This window comes from Oncorhynchus nerka, linkage group LG19, assembly GCF_034236695.1.
Source record: "Oncorhynchus nerka isolate Pitt River linkage group LG19, Oner_Uvic_2.0, whole genome shotgun sequence".
In the NCBI taxonomy this organism is placed as follows: domain Eukaryota; kingdom Metazoa; phylum Chordata; class Actinopteri; order Salmoniformes; family Salmonidae; genus Oncorhynchus; species Oncorhynchus nerka.
Window position 1 is genome coordinate 30,755,682 of NC_088414.1, and position 26,025 is coordinate 30,781,706.

Below are 26,025 nucleotides of genomic sequence, written 5' to 3' on the forward strand. Positions count from 1 at the left end.
CCATGGATGCTGATTTATAAACAACACTGCTGTGAAGTTGTCTTGAAGTTCGATGTTCGCTTAACATTCCCATCTAATAAATATAACAAACGAACACCAGCACATGGAATGGTAGGATCATAGCTGCTTTTAGCAACGCGGGTGTATGTAATACACTAGTGTTGCTCCCTATTGTAGCCCATTTGGGTTGCACAAAAACAGTCCATGAGAAGCCAGAAGTTAAATCAAATGAAATATCAATTTAGTGTGTCGGTCGGCAGGACGTTTGGTGATTATGACGAGGGAATATGAATAAAAGTTATAAAAACAGAATGGGGTATTGTGTGTAGGCCAGTGACACAAAATCTATATTTAATCAATTTTAAATTCAGGCTGTAACACAAGAAAATGTGAAAAAAAAATCTAGGGTTGTGAATACTTTCTGAAGACACTGTGGAGGCCTGAGGGTGTTACTGGACTGACAGTGACAGGTTCAAATCCCATTTGGGCTAACCACTGAATTCACTACACCGGTGTCACAAGTGGGCTTTTCCTCTATCTGTTCATTTACAATTAGAGATGAGAATGCAATGACATGTATTATTTATCTATCCGGGTACTCAATAGAGGCTGTAGATATCTCTACACAATGGTCTCAGCTTGGGTAAGACTTTAGTTGTGAATGCAATTATATTTTTGTAAAAATGGTTATTCATTTAAAAAAAACATTCCATGGGAATATAAACTTATTAGCAAATAAACAATTTCATGTTATGAAACCATTTAGACCTATATCCATGGTCCATAGTCAAGTTTATACGTGGCATTTTTTTCTGGAAAAGTTGCCAATTGCATTTTTAACTGGGTTGAAAAGCACGCGCCAAAGCAACTTCTACTCACCTACGTCGCAGTGGCCTTCTTCCGGAGATCAAAGCCGCTCATTGTAATGGAAACACGAATCTCAGGCGATAAACTATGATTTATTGAGGTCAGGTTCTGGTCAAAATTCCGACTGAAAAAGGTGTTGACTTTGCGATGCAAAGCTCACCCTTGGCTCAACCACCTGTTAGCTCTAGTCTACAGCACCATGGAGTGGGACATCAAAGCAAATCCAATCCAGAGACACTTCTCACCTTTATGTCACAAGTGTGCGATTTGGCGACGTTAGTATTTCCATTTGTGCCCATATCGTTTTAGTCAATAGTATGCTAATCGATTTTCAAGGTTAGCCCTAGAACTAGGCTATAGGCTACCAATGACCTTATAGGCCTACCCACACAAATATTTGCGCGCACCTATAACAATAAACTGAGAGCAGAAAATCCGTAAAACATTTTTTGGGCAAATATTTAAATTATTTCAACTTTTAAAATAAGACAGGTTAAGTTAAGTTCATTACGCGACGCGTCACCTATGTACCATGGGATCAGTTACCTATAACTCCATGTGAGATTGCCCCTACTGTGCCAAACAAGTTAAAACATCCCTTGACAGACAACACATAAGAAGGCCAAATGCATCCTACATTACCTGTCGTTGTTTTATTGTCTTGGGACCATGATGAGGACAGGTCCGCCACTCCGCGTTACATGAGCTTGCAAATGATCCTTTCACATATAGGCCTAGGTGAAAAAAAAAGCGTCTGCACCCTGAATCCTTTGAACTTACCTTTTGATTTTTCTCACAACAGCCAAATAAATGTCAGAGCGCGTGGCAATTATACACTTAACGTTTGTGGACGCGTGCCATTTGCCAGCAACTCCATGGACCTACAGTGCAATTTAAAATTGCCTAAAATGATTCGAATATCTTATCTAAGTCTAGTGCCAGCCTTCATTGTGAGTATGACTGAATTTAACTGTGAAAGCATCGGAGGCAAATCCGAAGTTAGGCCTTTCTTTCTTCGGGCTCCCGAGTGGCGGAGCGGGCTTGAGCACTGCATCTTAACGCTAGTGGCGTCACTACAGACACCCTGATTCGATTCCAGGCTGTATAATAACTGGACGATTGAGGCCAATAGGGCCTAGCGTTTAGCCGGTGTAGGCCGTCATTGTAAATAACAATTTGTCCTTTAACTGACATGCAGTAATTAAATAAAGCATAACAAAATACAACTAGACTTACTTCTTCAACATATGTGACCATATGAAGATAATGTTAATAACAAGATAATAGCATTTTGTGCTCAAGTTTTTAAAGGCCTATAATAATCTAATCAAATGTATTTATATAGCCCTTCTTACATCAGCTGATATCTCAAAGTGCTGTACAGAAACCCAGCCTAAAACCCCAAACAGCAAGCAATGCAGGTGTAGAAGCATGGTGGCTAGGAAAAACTCCCTAGAAAGGCCAAAACCTAGGAAGAAACCTAGAGAGGAACCAGGCTATGAGGGGTAGACAGTCCTCTTCTGGCTGTGCCGGGTGGAGATTATAACAGAACATGGCCAAGATGTTCAAATGTTCATAAATGACCAGCATGGTCAAATAATAACAATCACAGTAGTTGTCGAGGGTGCAGCAAGTCAGCACCTCAGGAGCAAATGTCAGTTGGCTTTTCATAGGCGATCATTAAGAGTATCTCTACCACTCCTGCTGTCTCTAGAGAGTTGAAAACAGCAGGTCTGGGACAGGTAGCACATCTGGTGAACGTGTCAGGGTTACTAGCTTTTATTTTTCTGTTGAACATCAATAAAACAAACTGACATACTGGTAAATATTTAATCAAGGAATGTTTTTTATTTTGTAATAACATAGGAAAATACTCTAAGAATAAATTACTGTGCAAAATAGACTAGATAAATATGACAGAATAATATAACTTATGCATAGTACATATTGTGATGGTGGAGTCACAGTAATTGTGTAATATTTACAGAATGTACATTTGCTCCTCTGCTAGATCAGGGCCAAGGCCTCCACACAGACTGGCTGCCCGGGAGGTTCTGAGATTGGGCTTCTTTGTCAGCGTGTCTGTGTGGCAGCTGGGGAGGTTTGGGATCTCCATGTCGGAGTGGAGCTCTCTGAGCATGAGACAGGTGTCTCCTGTAGACTTCACAAAGCTGTTGTCTGTAGTGGGACTCCTGTATCTTCATCAGGTGTGAGGACTGGTGGCACATTGTATTGGGCAGAGATGTGGAAGAGTGGGCTTTAGCCGGGACTTCGGTGTTCAGGCAGGCATGGCTGTTCAGCCGAGCAGAGAAAGTAGAGTTCAGTGCTGCCTCCAGCTGCAGACCCTCCTCTTCCTGCCCCAGGAAGTGTGCAGCTCTTTGCAGGCAGCCTGAGAAGCCATCCTGGAAGGGATGTTGCTTTTCTCCATCTTCACCTTTCTTCCTGTCCCCATCTCCAGTGTTCTGGAGAAAGAGAACAGTGTTCCAGGATCTCAGCTTTATCCACCCTACGCTGAGTCACACCCTGTTGGAGAGAAAGAGAGGGCAGATTAATATACAGTCATGCTACACTTCTCAGAGGAGCTGACACCTGTATGAGCTGCATTTAGAGCAGAGTCAAGTTAGAGGTGAACTTCATACCTGATGTAGAGGTCCCTGTAGCAGCAGGGTTCTCAGGCTCTCCAGACTGTGGTTCATTCTCTCTCTCCGACGTCTCTCCACCTGAGGCTTGAGGAGCTACAAGAGAAAGATGAAAGGAGATCAGACCAGGGATATTAGACCAGTGTCTCTTGTAAACCAGTGTGTCTGAAACAGTCACTTTGTACAACAGTAAGGGCTCCTAAAACCTAAATCTATGTACATGGTAGGACTAGGTCCATAGGTACATTTTAGGAACACATTGTTATTCCAATTTCAATAAAAAGCCTACAACTAAATAGGCCTACATGTTTTAGTTCAAATCGATTTTGATTGACTAATATGTATTGCAGATATACTGATAAATATAATCACAACAAAGGTTAAATTCTTACCATTCTGTCAATTTCCCTGCTCTCTTTTTCCCCAAGTGGTTTCGTGTTTGTTACTCAACAAGCGGCTGTTGTCCTTCATCCAGAGGTCAGAGAATGTCCAGATGTAAATAATCAAGAAGAACAGTAGTATTTCTCTGTTCTGTGTCACTGAATCTGGCATTCTGTCTCTGAACCACTTTTAAGTCCATAGGAATACGAGGTGACTTTGTACTCCTCCCATTGCCACCGGTAGCCAAACCCTGAGCTTCCCGGCACAGGCCTTGTACTGTTGAAATACAGTAGAGTAGCCTGTATAAGTTATAAATGTCATATGTCCCATAAGTGAATTCGTGGAAGTCAGGATAGTCATAAGAAGGATATATAACATAATGGGGTGTACCAATCTGTAGGCCTATTGAAACAGGCTGATGTCCAATGTAACCCAGTGAAGTGATGAAAGTAGTTGGTTTTAAGTTAGTTTGACACATTGCCATGCTTTCTCACGGTGTCCCAGGTTTAACAACTTGTATATCAAATAGGACCTCATGGTGCTTCCGTAGAATCCATCACATCCGCAGTAAAACCCCTGGGCACGTGTGTTAAAGCGCTAACAAAAGGCACGCGTATTGTAATTATAACAATGGAGGTGTAGGCGAGAGTCGACGAGTCTCCAGTGTGACACGGATTTACAAATGAATTAAGTGACACCTCAGCCTCTCAAACACAGACAGGCACACGCACAGCCACACGGTATTGCCCATTCCAATTGGCACAACTTTTACGCACAGAACCAACACGCGCTTCTGGCTTTGTTAGTGGATGAATATTGCTTTAATACAATTGACTATTACCCTATTATTTAGATTGAATTATATTAGCCTATGTTAATTAACATTTCAGAGGTCAATGTGTGCGCGTGAGAACTGGGAACCTGGGAATGCTCCACCATACGGTCGGTGGCGGTATTTGCCTAATGATGTACAATTTCTAACAGGTAATAAAGAACAAACTGTTGTCTATCCTACACCTTTTCCCAAGGGAACAATCTCAGGACAATTTCCCAGTGTATCACATCAGGGACCATATATGATTTTGGTCTCCTCATTTTCTTGGCTTGTCAATATAACTATTTCAGGTTAATGGTTATATAAAAAAATGCGGCCTATATTGAGCCACATGCTGTAAAAGGTACTTCGTCTGATAAAGGTAGTGGGAATTTATAATATTGTTGGAATTAGTTGAGCTTCCATCACAGAACATTCTAATAACCGAATAATATGGTGATATAGATAAATATATATCCTGTTTAAGAAATATGTATTCCGTCCCAGACTTAAATTAATCGGATCTAGTCAGACTATTTTTAATTGCCACACATTGTAATTGTACTGATGATGAACCACATTTGTTAAATATGATTAGCTCAGACTTACTAATATTAATGAAAGTTAATTACGTTGGAATTCGCTTTCAAACTATAGGTGACTCTCAGAGTAAATCGTTCTAAGGTAGTAAACGATCCTTACACCAAGGCTGTCTCACTGCTGTTTTAGGCATAATAAAGCCTATATAAAATATACTTCGGATAAAAAAATACGTTTTTTTCAATTAAGGAAAAATAAATATTTTACCATGAACCTCTGATCAAAATACTGTGAATGAATAATCCATTCCAAATTCCAAGAGGTAGAGGAAGACGACATTTGTGTATAATGTCGAGAGAAAACCCCTAGTTTCCGTCATTCCGCATTCTCTCAGTTTGTAAAGCAGGCCCTAAAAACCTTCGTTTGAGTTTGAAGTGTGATTGGAGGTCGCTGTCTCTGAACCCTTTGCTCTTCTTGACCGGGAGGTAACAGGTGTTAAAGCGCGTGGTCTCTTCGCACCTTTGACTTAAACACACACATGCCAGCTATCAATGAAATTCAAATCTATGAAAACGTTGGAGTACTTTTAACTGGCATCAGAACTTGACACCTTGAGTTGGTTGAATGAGTCATTTAATTATTGATTGTCTGGCTGAGAAAGCAGATGACAACAATAACCAGAAACACATTTGACACTTTAATACATTACGGATTAAGATACCATTGAGAAAATGTTTTTAAAGGAATGTGTTTTATTTGTATTTCAACATACAGGCCTATATATCTGGAAAAACAAAGGAACAAGTCCCAGAATAAATTAATGTGCAAAAATAGACAAGATATCAGAGTACTACAACTTATACATAGTACATGTTGTAATATTAAAGTATAGAGAAATTGAGTCAGGTGTTCACAACACTGCATAAATTAATAACAACATAGCAACCTCAGCAGAAAAGGATGTGGCATCCTGGTTATCAGTTCATAGGATATTAGAGTTGTTTTACAGTTCAATATCCCAATTCAGGCTCCTCTGCTAGATCAGGGCCAAGGCCTCCACACAGACTGGCTGCCTGGGACGTTCTGGGATTGCGCTTCTTTGTCAGCGTTTCTGTGTGGCGGCTGGGGAGGTTTCGGATCTCCATGTCGGAGTGGAGCTCTGTGAGCATGAGACAGATGTCTCCTGTAGACATCACAAAGCTGTTGTCTGTAGTGGGACTCCTGTATCTTCATCAGGTGTGAGGACTGGTGGCACATTGTATTGGGCAGAGAGTTGGAAGAGTGGGCTTTAGCCGGGACTTCGGTGTTCATACAGGCATGGCTGTTCAGCCGAGCAGAGAAAGTAGAGTTCAGTGCTGCCTCCAGCTGCAGGCCCTCCTCTTCCTGCCCCAGGAAGTGTGCAGCTCTTTGCAGGCAGCCTGAGAAGCCATCCTGGAAGGGATGTTGCTTTTCTCCATCTTCACCTTTCTTCCTGTCCCCATCTCCAGTGTTCTGGAGAAAGAGAACAGTGTGTTCCAGGATCTCAGCTTTCTCCACTCTACGCTGAGTCACACCCTGTTGGAGAGAAAGAGAGGGCAGATTAATGCACAGTCATGCTACACTTCCCAGAGGAGCTGACACCTGTATGAGCTGCATTTAGAGCAGAGTCAAGTTAGAGGTGAACTTCATACCTGATGTAGTGGTCCCTGCAGCAGCAGGGTTCTCAGGCTCTCCAGACTGTGGTTCATTCTCTCTCTCCGAAGTCTCTCCACCTGAGGCTTGAGGAGCTACAAGAGAAAGATGAAAGGAGATCAGACCAGGGATATTAGACCAGTGTCTCTGGTAAACCAGTGTGTCTGAAACAGTCCCTTTATACTACAGTAAGGGCTCCTAAAACCTATATATATTTACATCATGGGACTAGTTACTTTGGTATTCCAATTTCAAGCTAACAACAAAATAGGCCTACATGTTTTAGGTAAAATCGATTTTGATTGACTAATATCTATTATAGATATACTGATGAATATAATTACTTCAAAGGATCAAATCTTACCGTTCTGTACATTTTCCTGTTCTCTTTTTCCCCAAGTGGTTTCATCTTTGTTAATCAACAAGCTGCTTTATGCTTAACGAGCATATTCATCCAGAGGTCAGAGAATGTCCAGATGTAAATAATCAAGAAGAACAGTAGTATTTCTCTGTGCTCTGTCACTGAAGAAGAATCTCAATATGGCATTTCTGTCTCTGGACGACTTTTAAATCGTTAGGAATACGAGATGACTTTACACTCCTCCCATTGCCATCGGTAGCCAATCCCTGAGCTTCCTCGCGCCTTGTACTGTTGGAATACAGTAGAGTACCCTTTACAAGTGTTAAATGTCATACAAAGTGAATTCATAGAAGACGTCTAGATAGTCATAGTAATGGGGTGTAAAAATATAGGCATATTGAAACGGACAGATGGCCAATGTTACCCAGTGAAGTGTAGAGAGCTGTTAGTTAAAATGATTTCGACACGGCTCATTGACGTACTTTCCCGGGTTTAACAATCAGTATATCAAATAGGACCACATGGCGCTTGGGTACAAGGCATCAAATCCGCAGTAACACCCGCCGGCATGTGTTTGAAAGCGCTAACAAAAGTTGTAATTATTACAAGTGAGGTGTAGGCGAGAGTCGACCAGTCTCCAGTGTGACACGGATTTACAAACGAATTAAGTGACACCTCAGTCTCTTAAACACAGACAGAAACACGCACAGCCAAAATAAATTGCACATTCCGATTGTGACAACATTTTACGCACAGACCCAACACTCGTGTCTGACTTGTTAGTGGATCAATATTGCTTTAATACAATTGACTATTACATAGATAATATTATTTTTATTTAATTATATTGTAATATTAGCCTATGTTAATTAATATTTCAGAGGTCAACATGTGCGCGTGAGAACGTACGAATTCTAACAGGTAATGAAGAACAAACTGTTGTCTATCCTATCCCTTTTCCCAAGATAAATTATCTCAGGACAATTACCCAGTGTTTCTCATCAGGGACCAAAGATTCATTTGGTCTCCTCATTTTCTTGGTTTGTCAATAGAACTATTTCAGGATCATAGTTGTAAAAAATGGGGACTATAATTGAGCCACGTGCTGTAAATGGTACTTCGTCTTATAAAGTTAGAGTAAATTAACAATATTTTTAGAGGTTATTGTGGTCACGTGTGGCTAAATTGATAGACAATGGCATTTGGAATGCGAGGGTTGCTGTTTCGATTCTCACGGGGGACCTGTATTCAAAAATATGAAAATGTATTCACTCACTATTGTAAGGCGCTGTGGATATGAGTGTTGGCAAAATGTCAAGGTAAATTACATCACAGAACATTTCTAAGAACCGAATAATTTGGTGATCTAAATAACTAGCTATCCTGTCTAAGAAATGTGACTTCTGTCCCAGACTTAAATTAATAAGATCTGGTCAGATTACTTATTTATTACCACTTTTAAAAGGCACACATTGTTATTTACTGATGATGAACCACATTTGTTAAATATTATTAGCGTAGTCTTACAAATATTAATGAATGTTAATTACATTGGAAGATGCTTCTAGACTGTAGGCTAGTCTCGATTTTTGACAGCAAATCGTTCAATATTTGTAAACTCTCCTTAAACCAAGGCTGTCCCCCTGCAGGTTTAGGAATCATTTGTTATGAAGCCTGCATATCATAGCCCTATGAAAGAAGACAACATCTGCTGAGAAACATCTCATGTTGTACCATGAACCGCTGAACAAATTACTCTGAATGAATGATCCGTTCCAATACCCCAAGGAGAAGACGAATGCATACTTTTTGTATATTTGAGAATGTCAAGAGAAGCTCCTTGTTTCAAGCAGATGGCATCCTCTCGGGTTATAGAAAGGCCCTAAAAATATTCCTTTGAATTTGAAGTGTGATTGAAGGTTGCTGTCACGTAGCACTTTGATGTTCACGCCCGAACAACTTGAGGTGTTAAAGCGCGTGGTCTCTACGCACCTTTGACCAGCTATAAATGAAATGCAGATCTATGATAACTTTGCAATACTTTTAACTGGCATAGAAACGTGCCAAGACACCTTAAGTTAGTTGAATGGTAAATAAGTCATTTAATTATTGATTGTTTGACTGAGAAAGCAGATGACAACAATAACCAAAAACAAATGTGACACTTTAATTCTTTGCGGATTAAGATACCATTGAGACAATGTTTTTAAAGGAATGTGTTTTATTTGTATTTCAACATACAGGCCTATATATCTGGAAAAACAAAGGAACAAGTCACAGAATAAATTAATGTGCAAAAATAGACAAGATATCAGAGTACTTCAACTTAGTACATGTTGTAATACTAAAGTATAGAGAAATTGTACAATATTTCGAATTGATATTTTCTTTGCAGTACAACATTGTCATATCACTGCAAATCTATGGAGTCTCTGAGTCAGGTGTTCACAACACTGCATAAATTAATAACAACATAGCAACCTCAGCAGAAAAGGATGTGGCATCCTGGTTATCAGTTCATAGGATATTAGAGTTGTTTTACAGTTCAATATCCCAATTCAGGCTCCTCTGCTAGATCAGGGCCAAGGCCTCCACACAGACTGGCTGCCTGGGAGGTTCTGGGATTGGGCTTCTTTGTCAGCATGTCTGTGGGGCAGCTGGGGATTTCCATGTTGGAGTGGAGCTCTGTGAGCATGAGACAGATGTCTCCTGTAGACTCCACAAAGCTGTTGTCTGTAGTGGGACTCCTGTATCTTCATCAGGTGTGAGGACTGGTGGCACATTGTATTTGGCAGAGAGATGGAAGAGTGGGCTTTAGCCGGAACTTCGGTGTTCATGCAGGCATGGCTGTTCAGCCGAGCATAGAAACTAGAGTTCAGTGCTGCCTCCAGCTGCAGGCCCTCCTCTTCCTGCCCCAGGAAGTGTGCAGCTCTTTTCAGGCAGCCTGAGAAGCCATCCTGGAAGGGATGTTGCTTTTCTCCATCTTCACCTTTCTTCCTGTCCCCATCTCCAGTGTTCTGGAGAAAGAGAACAGTGTGTTCCAGGATCTCAGCTTTCTCCACTCTATGCTGAGTCACACCCTGTTGGAGAGAAAGAGAGGGCAGATTAATGCACAGTCATGCTACACTTCTCAGAGGAGCTGACACCTGTATGAGCTGCATTTAGAGCAGAGTCAAGTTAGAGGTGAACATCATACGTGTTGTAGTGGTCCCTGCAGCAGCAGGGTTCTCAGGCTCTCCAGACTGTGGTTCATTCTCTCTCTCCGACGTCTCTCCACCTGAGGCTTGAGGAGCTACAAGAGAAAGATGAAAGGAGATCAGACCAGGGAGATTAGACCAGTGTCTCTTGTAAACCAGTGTGTCTGAAACAGTCACTTTGTACAACAGTAAGGGCTCCTAAAACCTAAATCTATGTACATGGTAGGACTAGGTCCATAGGTACATTTTAGGAACAAATTGTTATTCCAATTTCAATAAAAAGCTAACAACTAAATAGGCCTACATGTTTTAGTTCAAATCGATTTTGATTGACTAATATGTATTGCAGATATACTGATAAATATAATCACAATAAAGGTTCAATTCTTACCATTCTGTCAATTTTCCTGTTCTCTTTTTCCCCAAGTGGTTTCGTGTTTGTTAATCAACAAGCGGCTGTTGTCCTTCATCCAGAGGTCAGAGAATGTCCAGATTTAAATAATCAAGAAGAACAGTAGTATTTCTCTGTGCTCTGTCACTGAATCTGGCATTCTGTCTCTGAATCACTTTTAAGTGTCACGAATCACGTTTTCTGAGTCTGTTTTTTGCCTGTTGTCACGCCCTGGTCTAAGTATTTTGTGTTTTTCTTCATGTATTGGGTCAGGCCAGGGTGTGGCATGGAGTTTTTGTATTGTGGTGTGTTTTGTCTGGGGGTTTTGGTGTGTATGTTAGTGGGATTGTAGCTTAGTAGGGTGTTCTAGGAAAGTCTATGGCTGTCTGGAGTGGTTCTCAATCAGAGGCAGGTGGTTATCGTTGTCTCTGATTGGGAACCATATTTAGGCAGCCATATTCTTTGGTTGTATTGTGGGTGATTGTCCTTAGTGTCTTGATGTCCTGATATTGTGTTAGTTTGCACCAGTTTAGGCTGTTTCGGTTTTCATTACGTTTATTGTTTTGTAGAGTTTGTGTTTTGATTCGTGTTACGTTGTTTTATTAAACATGGATCGAAATCTACACGCTGCAGTTTGGTCCGACTCTCCTTCACCATTAGAAAACTTTTACAGAATCACCCACCACCAACGGACCAAGCAGCGTGTCAACAGGCAGGAGCAGCCCAAAGAGGAGAAGCGCAATAAGGATTTCTGGACATGGGAGGAGATCCTAAACGGAGAAGGACCCTGGGCTAAACCAGGGGAGTGTAGCCGCCCAAAGGTGCAGCAGGAGAAGAGGCAACAGGAGCACAGTATGGAATATACTTCTTGGGAGGAGATAGACCGGTGGGCGGTCGACCCAGGGAATGTGCCGGAGCCCGCCTGGGATTCGATGGAAAAGTGCGCGGAAGGTTATCGGAGAATGGAGTTGGCGAAGCAAGCACGGCGACGCGGACGTAAGCCTGAGAATCGGCCCCAAAAAATTCTTGGGGGGCTCAGGAGAGAGTAGCAGGGTCAGGAGTCAGACCTGAGCCAACTCTCCCTGTTTATCGTGAGGAGCCAAGGAGGAGACCAAAACCAGAGCCAGTGTTGGAGGTGAGCGAAACAGAGACTGTGAAGGAGTTAATGGGGAAATTGGAGGAGAGAGAAATGAGGGAGTTGCTGTGTTGATGCTTTTTGCATGGAATTCGACCGACGGAACGTGTCGGGGATTTGATGGCACCTGGGTTAGCGCTCCATACTCGTCCTGAGGTGCGTGTTAGTCGGCTGGTGAAGTTGGTGCCAGCCTCACGCACCAGGCCTCCTGTGCACATCCCTAGCCTTACACGTCCTGTGCCAACACTGCTCTCAAGATCTCCAGTACGCCTTCACGGTCTAGCCCATCCTGTGCCACCTCCACACTCTAGTCCTCCGGTAGCAGCTCCCCGCACCAGGCTTCCTGTGCGTGTCCTCGATCCAGTACCACCAGTTCCAGCACCACGCACCAGGCCTTCAGTGCGCCTCGCCTGTTCAGCGCAGCCAGAGCCTGTCTCCTCTCCTGCGCTGCCGGAGTCTTCCGCCTGTTTAGCGCTGTCGGAGCCTTTCTCTTCTCCTGCGCTGCCGGAGTCTCCAGTCTGCCCAGCGCCGCCAGTGCTCCCAGTCTGCCCAGCGCCGCCAGTCTGCCCAGCGCCGCCAGTCTGCCCAGCGTCGCCAGTCTGGCCAGTCTGCCCAGCGTCGCCAGTCTGGCCAGTCTGCCCAGCGCCGCCAGTCTGCCCAGCGCCGCCAGTGCTCCCAGTCTGCCCAGCGCCGCCAGTGCTCCCAGTCTGCCCAGCGCCACGAGTCTGCCCAGCGCCGCCAGTCTGCCCAGCGTCGCCAGTCTGGCCAGTCTGCCCAGCGTCGCCAGTCTGGCCAGTCTGCCCAGCGTCGTCAGTCTGCCCAGCGTCGCCAGTGCTCCCAGTCTGCCCAGCGCCGCCAGTCTGCCCAGCGCCGCCAGTCTGCCCAGCGCCGCCAGTCTGCCCAGCGCCGCCAGTCAGCCAGACTCTTCCAGATCTGCCAGTCAACCAGACTCTTCCAGATCTGCCAGTCAGCCAGACTCTTCCAGATCTGCCAGTCAGCCAGACTCTTCCAGATCTGCCAGTCAGCCAGACTCTTCCAGATCTGCCAGTCAGCCAGACTCTTCCAGATCTGCCAGTCAGCCAGACTCTTCCAGATCTGCCAGTCAGCCAGACTCTTCCGGATCTGCCAGTCAGCCAGACTCTTCCGGATCTGCCAGTCATCCAGACTCTTCCGGATCTGCCAGTCAACCAGACTCTTCCGGATCTGCCAGTCAGCCAGGATCTTCCAGAGGTGCCAGTCAGCCAGGATCCGCCAGAAGTGCCAGTCGGCCAGGATCTGCCAGTAGCACCAGTCAGCCAGGATCTGCTGAGACCACCAGCCAGCCAGGATCTGGTAGATCAATCTACCTGCCTGAGCTTCCTCTCACTCCTGAGCTTCCTCTCACTCCTGAGCTTCCTCTCACTCCCGAGCTTCCTCTCACTCCCGAGCTTCCTCTCACTCCCGAGCTTCCTCTCACTCCCGAGCTTTCTCTCACTCCCGAGCTTTCTCTCACTCCCGAGCTTTCTCTCACTCCCGAGCTTTCTCTCACTCCTGAGCTTTCTCTCACTCCCGAGCTTTCTCTCACTCCCGAGCTGCCTCAGTCCCGAGCTGTCCTTCAGTCCCGATCTGCTCCTCAGTCCAGTGGGGTTCTGGGTGAGGACTACTAGGCCATGGTCGGCGGCGAGGGTGGATTATCCAGGGACGCGAGGAGAGGGGACTAAGACATTTATTGAGTGGGGTCCACGTCCCGCACCGGAACCGCCACCATGGACAGACGCCCACCCGGACCCTCCCTATTTGTTTTGAGGTGCGTTCGGGAGTCCGCACCTTAGGGGGGTTCTGTCACGCCCTGGTCTAAGTATTTTGTGTTTTTCTTCATGTATTGGGTCAGGCCAGGGTGTGGCATGGAGTTTTTGTATTGTGGTGTGTTTTGTCTGGGGTTTTGGTGTGTATGTTAGTGGGATTGTAGCTTAGTAGGGTGTTCTAGGAAAGTCTATGGCTGTCTGGAGTGGTTCTCAATCAGAGGCAGGTGGTTATCGTTGTCTCTGATTGGGAACCATATTTAGGCAGCCATATTCTTTGGTTGTATTGTGGGTGATTGTCCTTAGTGTCTTGATGTCCTGATATTGTGTTAGTTTGCACCAGTTTAGGCTGTTTCGGTTTTCATTACGTTTATTGTTTTGTAGAGTTTGTGTTTTGATTCGTGTTACGTTGTTTTATTAAACATGGATCGAAATCTACACGCTGCAGTTTGGTCCGACTCTCCTTCACCATTAGAAAACCGTTACAGAATCACCCACCACCAACGGACCAAGCAGCGTGTCAACAGGCAGGAGCAGCCCAAAGAGGAGAAGCGCTATAAGGATTTCTGGACATGGGAGGAAATCCTACACGGAGAAGGACCCTGGGCTAAACCAGGGGAGTGTAGCCGCCCAAAGGTGCAGCAGGAGAAGAGGCAACAGGAGCACAGTATGGAATATACTTCTTGGGAGGAGATAGACCGGTGGGCGGTCGACCCAGGGAATGTGCCGGAGCCCGCCTGGGATTCGATGGAACAGTGCGAGGAAGGTTATCGGAGAATGGAGTTGGCGAAGCAAGCACGGCGACGCGGACGTAAGCCTGAGAATCGGCCCCAAAATGTCTTGGGGGGGGCTCAGGGAGAGAGTAGCAGGGTCAGGAGTCAGACCTGAGCCAACTCTCCCTGTTTATCGTGAGGAGCCAAGGAGGAGACCAAAACCAGAGCCAGTATTGGAGGTGAGCGAAACAGAGACTGTGAAGGAGTTAATGGGGAAATTGGAGGAGAGAGAAATGAGGGAGTTGCTGTGTTGGTGCTTTTTGCATGGAATTCGACCGACGGAACGTGTCGGGATTTGATGGCACCTGGGTTAGCGCTCCATACTCGTCCTGAGGTGCGTGTTAGTCGGCTGGTGAAGTTGGTGCCAGCCTCACGCACCAGGCCTCCTGTGCACATCCCTAGCCTTACACGTCCTGTGCCAACACTGCTCTCAAGATCTCCAGTACGCCTTCACGGTCTAGCCCATCCTGTGCCACCTCCACACTCTAGTCCTCCGGTAGCAGCTCCCGCACCAGGCTTCCTGTGCGTGTCCTCGATCCAGTACCACCAGTTCCAGCACCACGCACCAGGCCTTCAGTGCGCCTCGCCTGTTCAGCGCAGCCAGAGCCTGTCTCCTCTCCTGCGCTGCCGGAGTCTTCTGCCTGTTTAGCGCTGTCGGAGCCTTTCTCTTCTCCTGCGCTGCCGGAGTCTCCAGTCTGCCCAGCGCCGCCAGTCTGCCCAGCGCCGCCAGTCTGCCCAGCGCCGCCAGTCTGGCCAGTCTGCCCAGCGTCGCCAGTCTGGCCAGTCTGCCCAGCGCCGCCAGTCTGCCCAGCGCCGCCAGTGCTCCCAGTCTGCCCAGCGCCGCCAGTGCTCCCAGTCTGCCCAGCGCCACCAGTCTGCCCAGCGCCGCCAGTCTGCCCAGCGTCGCCAGTGCTCCCAGTCTGCCCAGCGCCGCCAGTCTGCCCAGCGCCGCCAGTCTGCCCAGCGCCGCCAGTCTGCCCAGCGCCGCCAGTCAGCCAGACTCTTCCAGATCTGCCAGTCAACCAGACTCTTCCAGATCTGCCAGTCAGCCAGACTCTTCCAGATCTGCCAGTCAGCCAGACTCTTCCAGATCTGCCAGTCAACCAGACTCTTCCAGATCTGCCAGTCAGCCAGACTCTTCCGGATCTGCCAGTCAGCCAGACTCTTCCAGATCTGCCAGTCAGCCAGACTCTTCCAGATCTGCCAGTCAGCCAGACTCTTCCGGATCTGCCAGTCAGCCAGACTCTTCCGGATCTGCCAGTCAGCCAGACTCTTCCGGATCTGCCAGTCAGCCAGACTCTTCCGGATCTGCCAGTCAGCCAGACTCTTCCGGATCTGCCAGTCAGCCAGACTCTTCCGGATCTGCCAGTCAGCCAGACTCTTCCGGATCTGCCAGTCAACCAGACTCTTCCGGATCTGCCAGTCAGCCAGGATCCGCCAGAAGTGCCAGTCGGCCAGGATCTGCCAGTAGCACCAGTCAGCCAGGATCTGCCAGTCAGCCAGGATCTGCTGAGACCACCAGCCAGCCAGGATCTGGTAGATCTATCTACCTGCCTGAGCTTCCTCTCACTCCTGAGCTTTCTCTCACTCCCGAGCTTTCTCTCACTCCCGAGCTTTCTCTCACTCCCGAGCTTTCTCTCACTCCCGAGCTTTCTCTCACTCCCGAGCTGCCTCAGTCCCGAGCTGTCCTTCAGTCCCGATCTGCTCCTCAGTCCAGTGGGGTTCTGGGTGAGGACTACTAGGCCATGGTCGGCGGCGAGGGTGGACTATCCAGGGACGCGAGGAGAGGGGACTAAGACATTTATTGAGTGGGGTCCACGTCCCGCGCCGGAACCGCCACCATGGACAGACGCCCACCCGGACCCTCCCTATTTGTTTTGAGGTGCGTTCGGGAGTCCGCACCTTAGGGGGGGGGGGGTTCTGTCACGCCCTGGTCTAAGTATTTTGTGTTTTTCTTCATGTATTGGGTCAGGCCAGGGTGTGGCATGGAGTTTTTGTATTGTGGTGTGTTTTGTCTGGGGTTTTGGTGTGTATGTTAGTGGGATTGTAGCTTAGTAGGGTGTTCTAGGAAAGTCTATGGCTGTCTGGAGTGGTTCTCAATCAGAGGCAGGTGGTTATCGTTGTCTCTGATTGGGAACCATATTTAGGCAGCCATATTCTTTGGTTGTATTGTGGGTGATTGTCCTTAGTGTCTTGATGTCCTGATATTGTGTTAGTTTGCACCAGTTTAGGCTGTTTCGGTTTTCATTACGTTTATTGTTTTGTAGAGTTTGTGTTTTGATTCGTGTTACGTTGTTTTATTAAACATGGATCGAAATCTACACGCTGCAGTTTGGTCCGACTCTCCTTCACCATTAGAAAACTTTTACAGAATCACCCACCACCAACGGACCAAGCAGCGTGTCAACAGGCAGGAGCAGCCCAAAGAGGAGAAGCGCAATAAGGATTTCTGGACATGGGAGGAGATCCTAAACGGAGAAGGACCCTGGGCTAAACCAGGGGAGTGTAGCCGCCCAAAGGTGCAGCAGGAGAAGAGGCAACAGGAGCACAGTATGGAATATACTTCTTGGGAGGAGATAGACCGGTGGGCGGTCGACCCAGGAATGTGCCGGAGCCCGCCTGGGATTCGATGGAAAAGTGCGCGGAAGGTTATCGGAGAATGGAGTTGGCGAAGCAAGCACGGCGACGCGGACGTAAGCCTGAGAATCGGCCCCAAAAAATTCTTGGGGGCTCAGGGAGAGAGTAGCAGGGTCAGGAGTCAGACCTGAGCCAACTCTCCCTGTTTATCGTGAGGAGCCAAGGAGGAGACCAAAACCAGAGCCAGTGTTGGAGGTGAGCGAAACAGAGACTGTGAAGGAGTTAATGGGGAAATTGGAGGAGAGAGAAATGAGGGAGTTGCTGTGTTGGTGCTTTTTGCATGGAATTCGACCGACGGAACGTGTCGGGGATTTGATGGCACCTGGGTTAGCGCTCCATACTCGTCCTGAGGTGCGTGTTAGTCGGCTGGTGAAGTTGGTGCCAGCCTCACGCACCAGGCCTCCTGTGCACATCCCTAGCCTTACACGTCCTGTGCCAACACTGCTCTCAAGATCTCCAGTACGCCTTCACGGTCTAGCCCATCCTGTGCCACCTCCACACTCTAGTCCTCCGGTAGCAGCTCCCCGCACCAGGCTTCCTGTGCGTGTCCTCGATCCAGTACCACCAGTTCCAGCACCACGCACCAGGCCTTCAGTGCGCCTCGCCTGTTCAGCGCAGCCAGAGCCTGTCTCCTCTCCTGCGCTGCCGGAGTCTTCCGCCTGTTTAGCGCTGTCGGAGCCTTTCTCTTCTCCTGCGCTGCCGGAGTCTCCAGTCTGCCCAGCGCCGCCAGTGCTCCCAGTCTGCCCAGCGCCGCCAGTCTGCCCAGCGCCGCCAGTCTGCCCAGCGTCGCCAGTCTGGCCAGTCTGCCCAGCGTCGCCAGTCTGGCCAGTCTGCCCAGCGCCGCCAGTCTGCCCAGCGCCGCCAGTGCTCCCAGTCTGCCCAGCGCCGCCAGTGCTCCCAGTCTGCCCAGCGCCGCCAGTCTGCCCAGCGCCGCCAGTCTGCCCAGCGTCGCCAGTCTGGCCAGTCTGCCCAGCGTCGCCAGTCTGGCCAGTCTGCCCAGCGCCGCCAGTCTGCCCAGCGCCGCCAGTGCTCCCAGTCTGCCCAGCGCCGCCAGTGCTCCCAGTCTGCCCAGCGCCACGAGTCTGCCCAGCGCCGCCAGTCTGCCCAGCGTCGCCAGTCTGGCCAGTCTGCCCAGCGTCGCCAGTCTGGCCAGTCTGCCCAGCGTCGTCAGTCTGCCCAGCGTCGCCAGTGCTCCCAGTCTGCCCAGCGCCGCCAGTCTGCCCAGCGCCGCCAGTCTGCCCAGCGCCGCCAGTCTGCCCAGCGCCGCCAGTCAGCCAGACTCTTCCAGATCTGCCAGTCAACCAGACTCTTCCAGATCTGCCAGTCAGCCAGACTCTTCCAGATCTGCCAGTCAGCCAGACTCTTCCAGATCTGCCAGTCAGCCAGACTCTTCCAGATCTGCCAGTCAGCCAGACTCTTCCAGATCTGCCAGTCAGCCAGACTCTTCCAGATCTGCCAGTCAGCCAGACTCTTCCAGATCTGCCAGTCAGCCAGACTCTTCCGGATCTGCCAGTCATCCAGACTCTTCCGGATCTGCCAGTCAACCAGACTCTTCCGGATCTGCCAGTCAGCCAGGATCTTCCAGAGGTGCCAGTCAGCCAGGATCCGCCAGAAGTGCCAGTCGGCCAGGATCTGCCAGTAGCACCAGTCAGCCAGGATCTGCTGAGACCACCAGCCAGCCAGGATCTGGTAGATCAATCTACCTGCCTGAGCTTCCTCTCACTCCTGAGCTTCCTCTCACTCCTGAGCTTCCTCTCACTCCCGAGCTTCCTCTCACTCCCGAGCTTCCTCTCACTCCCGAGCTTCCTCTCACTCCCGAGCTTTCTCTCACTCCCGAGCTTTCTCTCACTCCCGAGCTTCCTCTCACTCCCGAGCTTTCTCTCACTCCCGAGCTTTCTCTCACTCCCGAGCTTTCTCTCACTCCCGAGCTGCCTCAGTCCCGAGCTGTCCTTCAGTCCCGATCTGCTCCTCAGTCCAGTGGGGTTCTGGGTGAGGACTACTAGGCCATGGTCGGCGGCGAGGGTGGATTATCCAGGGACGCGAGGAGAGGGGACTAAGACATTTATTGAGTGGGGTCCACGTCCCGCACCGGAACCGCCACCATGGACAGACGCCCACCCGGACCCTCCCTATTTGTTTTGAGGTGCGTTCGGGAGTCCGCACCTTAGGGGGGGGGGGGGTTCTGTCACGCCCTGGTCTAAGTATTTTGTGTTTTTCTTCATGTATTGGGTCAGGCCAGGGTGTGGCATGGAGTTTTTGTATTGTGGTGTGTTTTGTCTGGGGGTTTTGGTGTGTATGTTAGTGGGATTGTAGCTTAGTAGGGTGTTCTAGGAAAGTCTATGGCTGTCTGGAGTGGTTCTCAATCAGAGGCAGGTGGTTATCGTTGTCTCTGATTGGGAACCATATTTAGGCAGCCATATTCTTTGGTTGTATTGTGGGTGATTGTCCTTAGTGTCTTGATGTCCTGATATTGTGTTAGTTTGCACCAGTTTAGGCTGTTTCGGTTTTCATTACGTTTATTGTTTTGTAGAGTTTGTGTTTTGATTCGTGTTACGTTGTTTTATTAAACATGGATCGAAATCTACACGCTGCAGTTTGGTCCGACTCTCCTTCACCATTAGAAAACCGTTACAGAATCACCCACCACCAACGGACCAAGCAGCGTGTCAACAGGCAGGAGCAGCCCAAAGAGGAGAAGCGCTATAAGGATTTCTGGACATGGGAGGAAATCCTACACGGAGAAGGACCCTGGGCTAAACCAGGGGAGTGTAGCCGCCCAAAGGTGCAGCAGGAGAAGAGGCAACAGGAGCACAGTATGGAATATACTTCTTGGGAGGAGATAGACCGGTGGGCGGTCGACCCAGGGGAATGTGCCGGAGCCCGCCTGGGATTCGATGGAACAGTGCGAGGAAGGTTATCGGAGAATGGAGTTGGCGAAGCAAGCACGGCGACGCGGACGTAAGCCTGAGAATGGGCCCCAAAAATGTCTTGGGGGGGGGGGGGCTCAGGGAGAGAGTAGCAGGGTCAGGAGTCAGACCTGAGCCAACTCTCCCTGTTTATCGTGAGGAGCCAAGGAGGAGACCAAAACCAGAGCCAGTATTGGAGGTGAGCGAAACAGAGACTGTGAAGGAGTTAATGGGGAAATTGGAGGAGAGAGAAATGAGGGAGTTGCTGTGTTGGTGCTTTTTGCATGGAATTCGACCGACGGAACGTGTCGGGATTTGATGGCACCTGGGTTAGCGCTCCATACTCGTCCTGAGGTGCGTGTTAGTCGGCTGGTGAAGTTGGTGCCAGCCTCACGCACCAGGCCTCCTGTGCACATCCCTAGCCTTACACGTCCTGTGCCAACACTGCTCTCAAGATCTCCAGTACGCCTTCACGGTCTAGCCCATCCTGTGCCACCTCCACACTCTAGTCCTCCGGTAGCAGCTCCCCGCACCAGGCTTCCTGTGCGTGTCCTCGATCCAGTACCACCAGTTCCAGCACCACGCACCAGGCCTTCAGTGCGCCTCGCCTGTTCAGCGCAGCCAGAGCCTGTCTCCTCTCCTGCGCTGCCGGAGTCTTCTGCCTGTTTAGCGCTGTCGGAGCCTTTCTCTTCTCCTGCGCTGCCGGAGTCTCCAGTCTGCCCAGCGCCGCCAGTCTGCCCAGCGCCGCCAGTCTGCCCAGCGCCGCCAGTCTGGCCAGTCTGCCCAGCGTCGCCAGTCTGGCCAGTCTGCCCAGCGCCGCCAGTCTGCCCAGCGCCGCCAGTGCTCCCAGTCTGCCCAGCGCCGCCAGTGCTCCCAGTCTGCCCAGCGCCACCAGTCTGCCCAGCGCCCCAGTCTGCCCAGCGTCGCCAGTGCTCCCAGTCTGCCCAGCGCCGCCAGTCTGCCCAGCGCCGCCAGTCTGCCCAGCGCCGCCAGTCTGCCCAGCGCCGCCAGTCAGCCAGACTCTTCCAGATCTGCCAGTCAACCAGACTCTTCCAGATCTGCCAGTCAGCCAGACTCTTCCAGATCTGCCAGTCAGCCAGACTCTTCCAGATCTGCCAGTCAACCAGACTCTTCCAGATCTGCCAGTCAGCCAGACTCTTCCGGATCTGCCAGTCAGCCAGACTCTTCCAGATCTGCCAGTCAGCCAGACTCTTCCAGATCTGCCAGTCAGCCAGACTCTTCCGGATCTGCCAGTCAGCCAGACTCTTCCGGATCTGCCAGTCAGCCAGACTCTTCCGGATCTGCCAGTCAGCCAGACTCTTCCGGATCTGCCAGTCAGCCAGACTCTTCCGGATCTGCCAGTCAGCCAGACTCTTCCGGATCTGCCAGTCAGCCAGACTCTTCCGGATCTGCCAGTCAACCAGACTCTTCCGGATCTGCCAGTCAGCCAGGATCCGCCAGAAGTGCCAGTCGGCCAGGATCTGCCAGTAGCACCAGTCAGCCAGGATCTGCCAGTCAGCCAGGATCTGCTGAGACCACCAGCCAGCCAGGATCTGGTAGATCTATCTACCTGCCTGAGCTTCCTCTCACTCCTGAGCTTTCTCTCACTCCCGAGCTTTCTCTCACTCCCGAGCTTTCTCTCACTCCCGAGCTTTCTCTCACTCCCGAGCTTTCTCTCACTCCCGAGCTTTCTCTCACTCCCGAGCTGCCTCAGTCCCGAGCTGTCCTTCAGTCCCGATCTGCTCCTCAGTCCAGTGGGGTTCTGGGTGAGGACTACTAGGCCATGGTCGGCGGCGAGGGTGGACTATCCAGGGACGCGAGGAGAGGGGACTAAGACATTTATTGAGTGGGGTCCACGTCCCGCGCCGGAACCGCCACCATGGACAGACGCCCACCCGGACCCTCCCTATTTGTTTTGAGGTGCGTTCGGGAGTCCGCACCTTAGGGGGGGGGGGGTTCTGTCACGCCCTGGTCTAAGTATTTTGTGTTTTTCTTCATGTATTGGGTCAGGCCAGGGTGTGGCATGGAGTTTTTGTATTGTGGTGTGTTTTGTCTGGGGGTTTTGGTGTGTATGTTAGTGGGATTGTAGCTTAGTAGGGTGTTCTAGGAAAGTCTATGGCTGTCTGGAGTGGTTCTCAATCAGAGGCAGGTGGTTATCGTTGTCTCTGATTGGGAACCATATTTAGGCAGCCATATTCTTTGGTTGTATTGTGGGTGATTGTCCTTAGTGTCTTGATGTCCTGATATTGTGTTAGTTTGCACCAGTTTAGGCTGTTTCGGTTTTCATTACGTTTATTGTTTTGTAGAGTTTGTGTTTTGATTCGTGTTACGTTGTTTTATTAAACATGGATCGAAATCTACACGCTGCAGTTTGGTCCGACTCTCCTTCACCATTAGAAAACCGTTACACCTGTGTTCTGTCCTGGAGTGTTTTTTCCGGCGTCCTGGAACGCACCCTGTCTGGTTGCCGGGCAATGTAGCCAGTTGGGAGTTCTGATTACCCGCACCTGTATCCCATCAGCTATCTGCACACCTGGTCCTGATCATCATCTCTCCTCTTCATAAGCCCGGACCTGACATCCATTCCCTGCCGGATCGTTAGCCATGAACATTACTCACCCGGATCATTTACCCCATTCCCGCCTGGTCGTCGGATGATTCCGCTACCCCATTGGATCCACCTATTTACTCCCATCAACTCACCACCGCTGCCCGCTACGCCACCTGGATATATCTACCCATTCACATTCACTTGTAAATAAATACTCACCTTCTTCCTACTCTCCTTGTCCTGGTCTGCTTCTGGGTTCGATTTTTGAAAAGACGTGACAGAACGATCCGGCCAAGGATGAACCCAGCGGACCTGGACTCCGTTTGCCATGCCATTACCCAGCAGGGGAAGACATTGGGACAACACAAGACGGCGCTACAGGAGATAGCGGGTTCAATCCAGAACTTATCTGCTAGCTTGACACAAATCCAGGATCAGCTCAGTTTGCCGGCGATTCATTCACCATCTGTTTCACCCATCTCACCTGCCGTGTCTGGTGCGGTTTCCTTCCGTGAACCCAAGGTACCGACGCCTGATAAATATGAAGGGGATTTGGGAAGATGCCGTTCGTTTCTTATGCAGTGTGGGTTAGTGTTTGACCTGCAGCCCCATTCTTACGCCACTGAGAAGGCTAGGACAGCCTTTGTTATTGAAATGCTGCGTGGAAGAGCTCTGGAATGGGCTTCAGCCGTTTGGGAACAACAGGAGACCTGCATGGCTTCATACCAGGAGTTCACGGGAGAGATGAGAAAGCTTTTTGACCATCCAGTCCGAGGTAAGGACGCAGCTAAACGTTTGCTCACTCTTCGCCAAGGAGCTCGCAGTGTGGCAGACTTTATGATCGAGTTCAGGACATTGTCTGTGGAGAGTGGTTGGAATGAGGAGTCACTACAAGCGGTTTTTTACCAGGGGTTGTCGGAGCAACTGTTCTTAACTGACTTACCTGGTTAAATAAAGGTAAAAAAATAAAAATAAAAATAAAATATCCTATCCAGAGCCTAGTGACCTAGACAGCTTGGTCACTTTATCTATTCGGGTAGATAATAGAGTCCGAGAGAGAAGGAGGGAGAAGCAGTGGGGCCCATCCAATCAATCAGCAACTCGGTTACCATTCGGTTCAGGAAGTGAGCCAGAACGTATTGATCGTTATTCCCCACACGGGATTAGTGGAGGGGTCTTGCCACCAGATCCTGAACCAATGCAAGTGGGACGACACGGGCTAACTAAGGAGGAGCGCCAATGTAGACGTGAGACCAACAGCTGTCTCTACTGTGGTATCTCGGGACATTACATCTCCGCTTGTCCACAGCGCCCGTTAAACTGCCCGGCTCGCTAGTTTTGGGAGGAATTTTAGCGAGCCAGTTTCAACCTCTCAAAGATCCTGTCAGACCCCGTTTTCCTGCGACCCTTATGAATAAGGATCAGAGCTTAGAGATTAACGCTTTTATCGATTCAGGTGCCGATGGCAGCTTTATTGATGCCGACTTGGTGGAACAGCTGGGGCTTTCCAAGGAGCAATTGCCGGAAGCCATTGAAGCAACCACTCTGAACGGCAGTAGTCTGGCACGGATCACTATGAGGACTGAACCGGTTAAGATGTTGTTTTCGGGGAATCATTCAGAGTTTATCTCCTTCTTCATTCTGTCCTCACCCCATGTTCCTCTGGTTCTTGGTTACCCCTGGCTGAAGGAACACAATCCCGCGTTTGATTGGGTGACGGGTAAGGTAACTAGTTGGAGCATTGATTGTCATGCTAACTGCCTTAGGACTGCCTGTTCTCCTGCCGTTTCCAGTCAGGTCAGTGACTCTGCTCCTCCTGATTTGTCCCTGGTTCCAGAAACATATCACGAATTGGGTGAAGTATTCCGTAAACAGAAGGCTCTGTCCCTTCCTCCCCACCGACCTTATGACTGTGCGATAAATCTGTTTCCTGGAGCTGCCTTTCCCAAGGGACGGTTATACAGTATCTCTCGACCTGAACGTGAGGCCTTGGAGACCTACATCAAGGAGTCTCTAGCTGCAGGTCTCATTCGGTCCTCGTCATCACCTCTGGGAGCAGGATTTTTTTTTGTGAGCAAGAAGGATGGCACTCTGCGACCGTGTATTGATTATCGGGGTTTGAATGATATTACGGTCAAGAACAAGTATACCCTGCCCTTGATGAGCTCGGCTTTCGATTCTTTACAGGGTGCTACGGTTTTTACGAAGCTTGATTTACGTAATGCTTATCATTTGGTTCGGATCAAAGAGGGGGACGAGTGGTTGACTGGGTTCAATACTCCGATGGGACATTTCGAGTACCAGGTGATGCCGTTTGGACTGACCAACGCTCCTGCTGTGTTCCAAAGTATGGTGAATGACGTTCTGAGAGATATGATTGGTATTTTTGTGTTCGTTTACCTGGATGATATCCTCATCTTCTCGAAGGAGCTTTCTAGCCACGTTCAGCATGTCAAGCAGGTCCTGCAGCGGTTATTGGAGAACCGTCTGTTCGTGAAGGCTGAGAAGTGTGATTTTCACGCCCAGACGACGTCCTTCCTCGGGTACATCATCTCCAGGGGAGAGATCAAGATGGACCAAGAGAAGGTTCGGGCGGTTCGGGATTGGGTCCAGCCCGATACGAGATTGCAGCTCCAGAGATTCCTGGGGTTTGCGAATTTTTATCGGAGGTTTATCCGTGATTACAGCCGGGTGGCCGCCCCTTTAACTGTACTGACGTCTTGCACCAGAAAGTTCTGTTGGTCTCCTGAGGCAGACCGAGCATTTCTAGATTTGAAGAGCCGATTCACCAACGCCCCGATTCTCTCTCAACCTGACACTTCCCGTCAGTTCGTTGTGGAGGTGGATGCGTCTGAGGTGGGGGTGGGCGCCATCCTGTCCCAGCGTAGCTCCACTGACGGTAAACTCCATCCCTGCGCCTTCTACTCTTGTCGTCTTTCACCAGCTGAGAGAAACTACGATGTGGGTAACCGGGAGCTTCTCGCTGTGATGCTTGCCTTGGAGGAGTGGCGTCACTGGTTGGAGGGAGCGGAGCAACCGTTTGTGGTCTGGACTGACCACAAGAATCTGGCTTACGTGCAATCGGCTAAACGTCTCAACTCCCGTCAGGCCCAGTGGGCTTTGTTTTTTGGACGCTTCAATTTTTCCTTGACGTTCCGACCTGGGTCGAAGAACGGGAAGGCGGATGCCCTGTCCCGGATGTTCTCCAAGACGGAGGAGAGTGGGGCCAAGACTGAGACGATTCTTCCCCAGAACGTTGTCGTGGGAGCCGTTACATGGAGGATTGAGGAGGAGGTGATGGCGGCTCTTCGGACACAGCCCGGGCCCGGTAACGGTCCACCCGGTCGGTTGTTCGTGCCTGAGTCGGTTCGTTCTGCTGTC

The 26,025-nt window shown here is 49.4% G+C and overlaps 2 protein-coding genes and 1 pseudogene across 2 annotated transcripts; all 3 read right to left on the reverse strand.

Annotated features, from left to right (window-relative positions):
• Positions 1–2,879: 2,879 nt before the first annotated feature.
• On the reverse strand, positions 2,880–4,075 carry LOC135562540 (transcription factor HES-7.1-like; annotated as a pseudogene).
• A 2,077-nt stretch (positions 4,076–6,152) lies between these two features.
• Positions 6,153–7,002, reverse strand: LOC135562357 (transcription factor HES-7.1-like). The gene is made up of 2 exons (XM_065004574.1): positions 6,912–7,002; positions 6,153–6,795 (listed from the first exon to the last, which is right to left on the reverse strand). Exons 1-2 carry the CDS (start codon positions 6,966–6,968, stop codon positions 6,283–6,285), a joined length of 570 nt encoding a protein of 189 aa, XP_064860646.1. The 5' UTR covers positions 6,969–7,002; the 3' UTR covers positions 6,153–6,282.
• A 2,501-nt stretch (positions 7,003–9,503) lies between these two features.
• Positions 9,504–11,117, reverse strand: LOC115147045 (transcription factor HES-7.1-like). The gene is made up of 3 exons (XM_029689036.2): positions 10,862–11,117; positions 10,470–10,565; positions 9,504–10,353 (listed from the first exon to the last, which is right to left on the reverse strand). Exons 1-3 carry the CDS (start codon positions 10,862–10,864, stop codon positions 9,850–9,852), a joined length of 603 nt encoding a protein of 200 aa, XP_029544896.2. The 5' UTR covers positions 10,865–11,117; the 3' UTR covers positions 9,504–9,849.
• Positions 11,118–26,025: the final 14,908 nt, after the last annotated feature.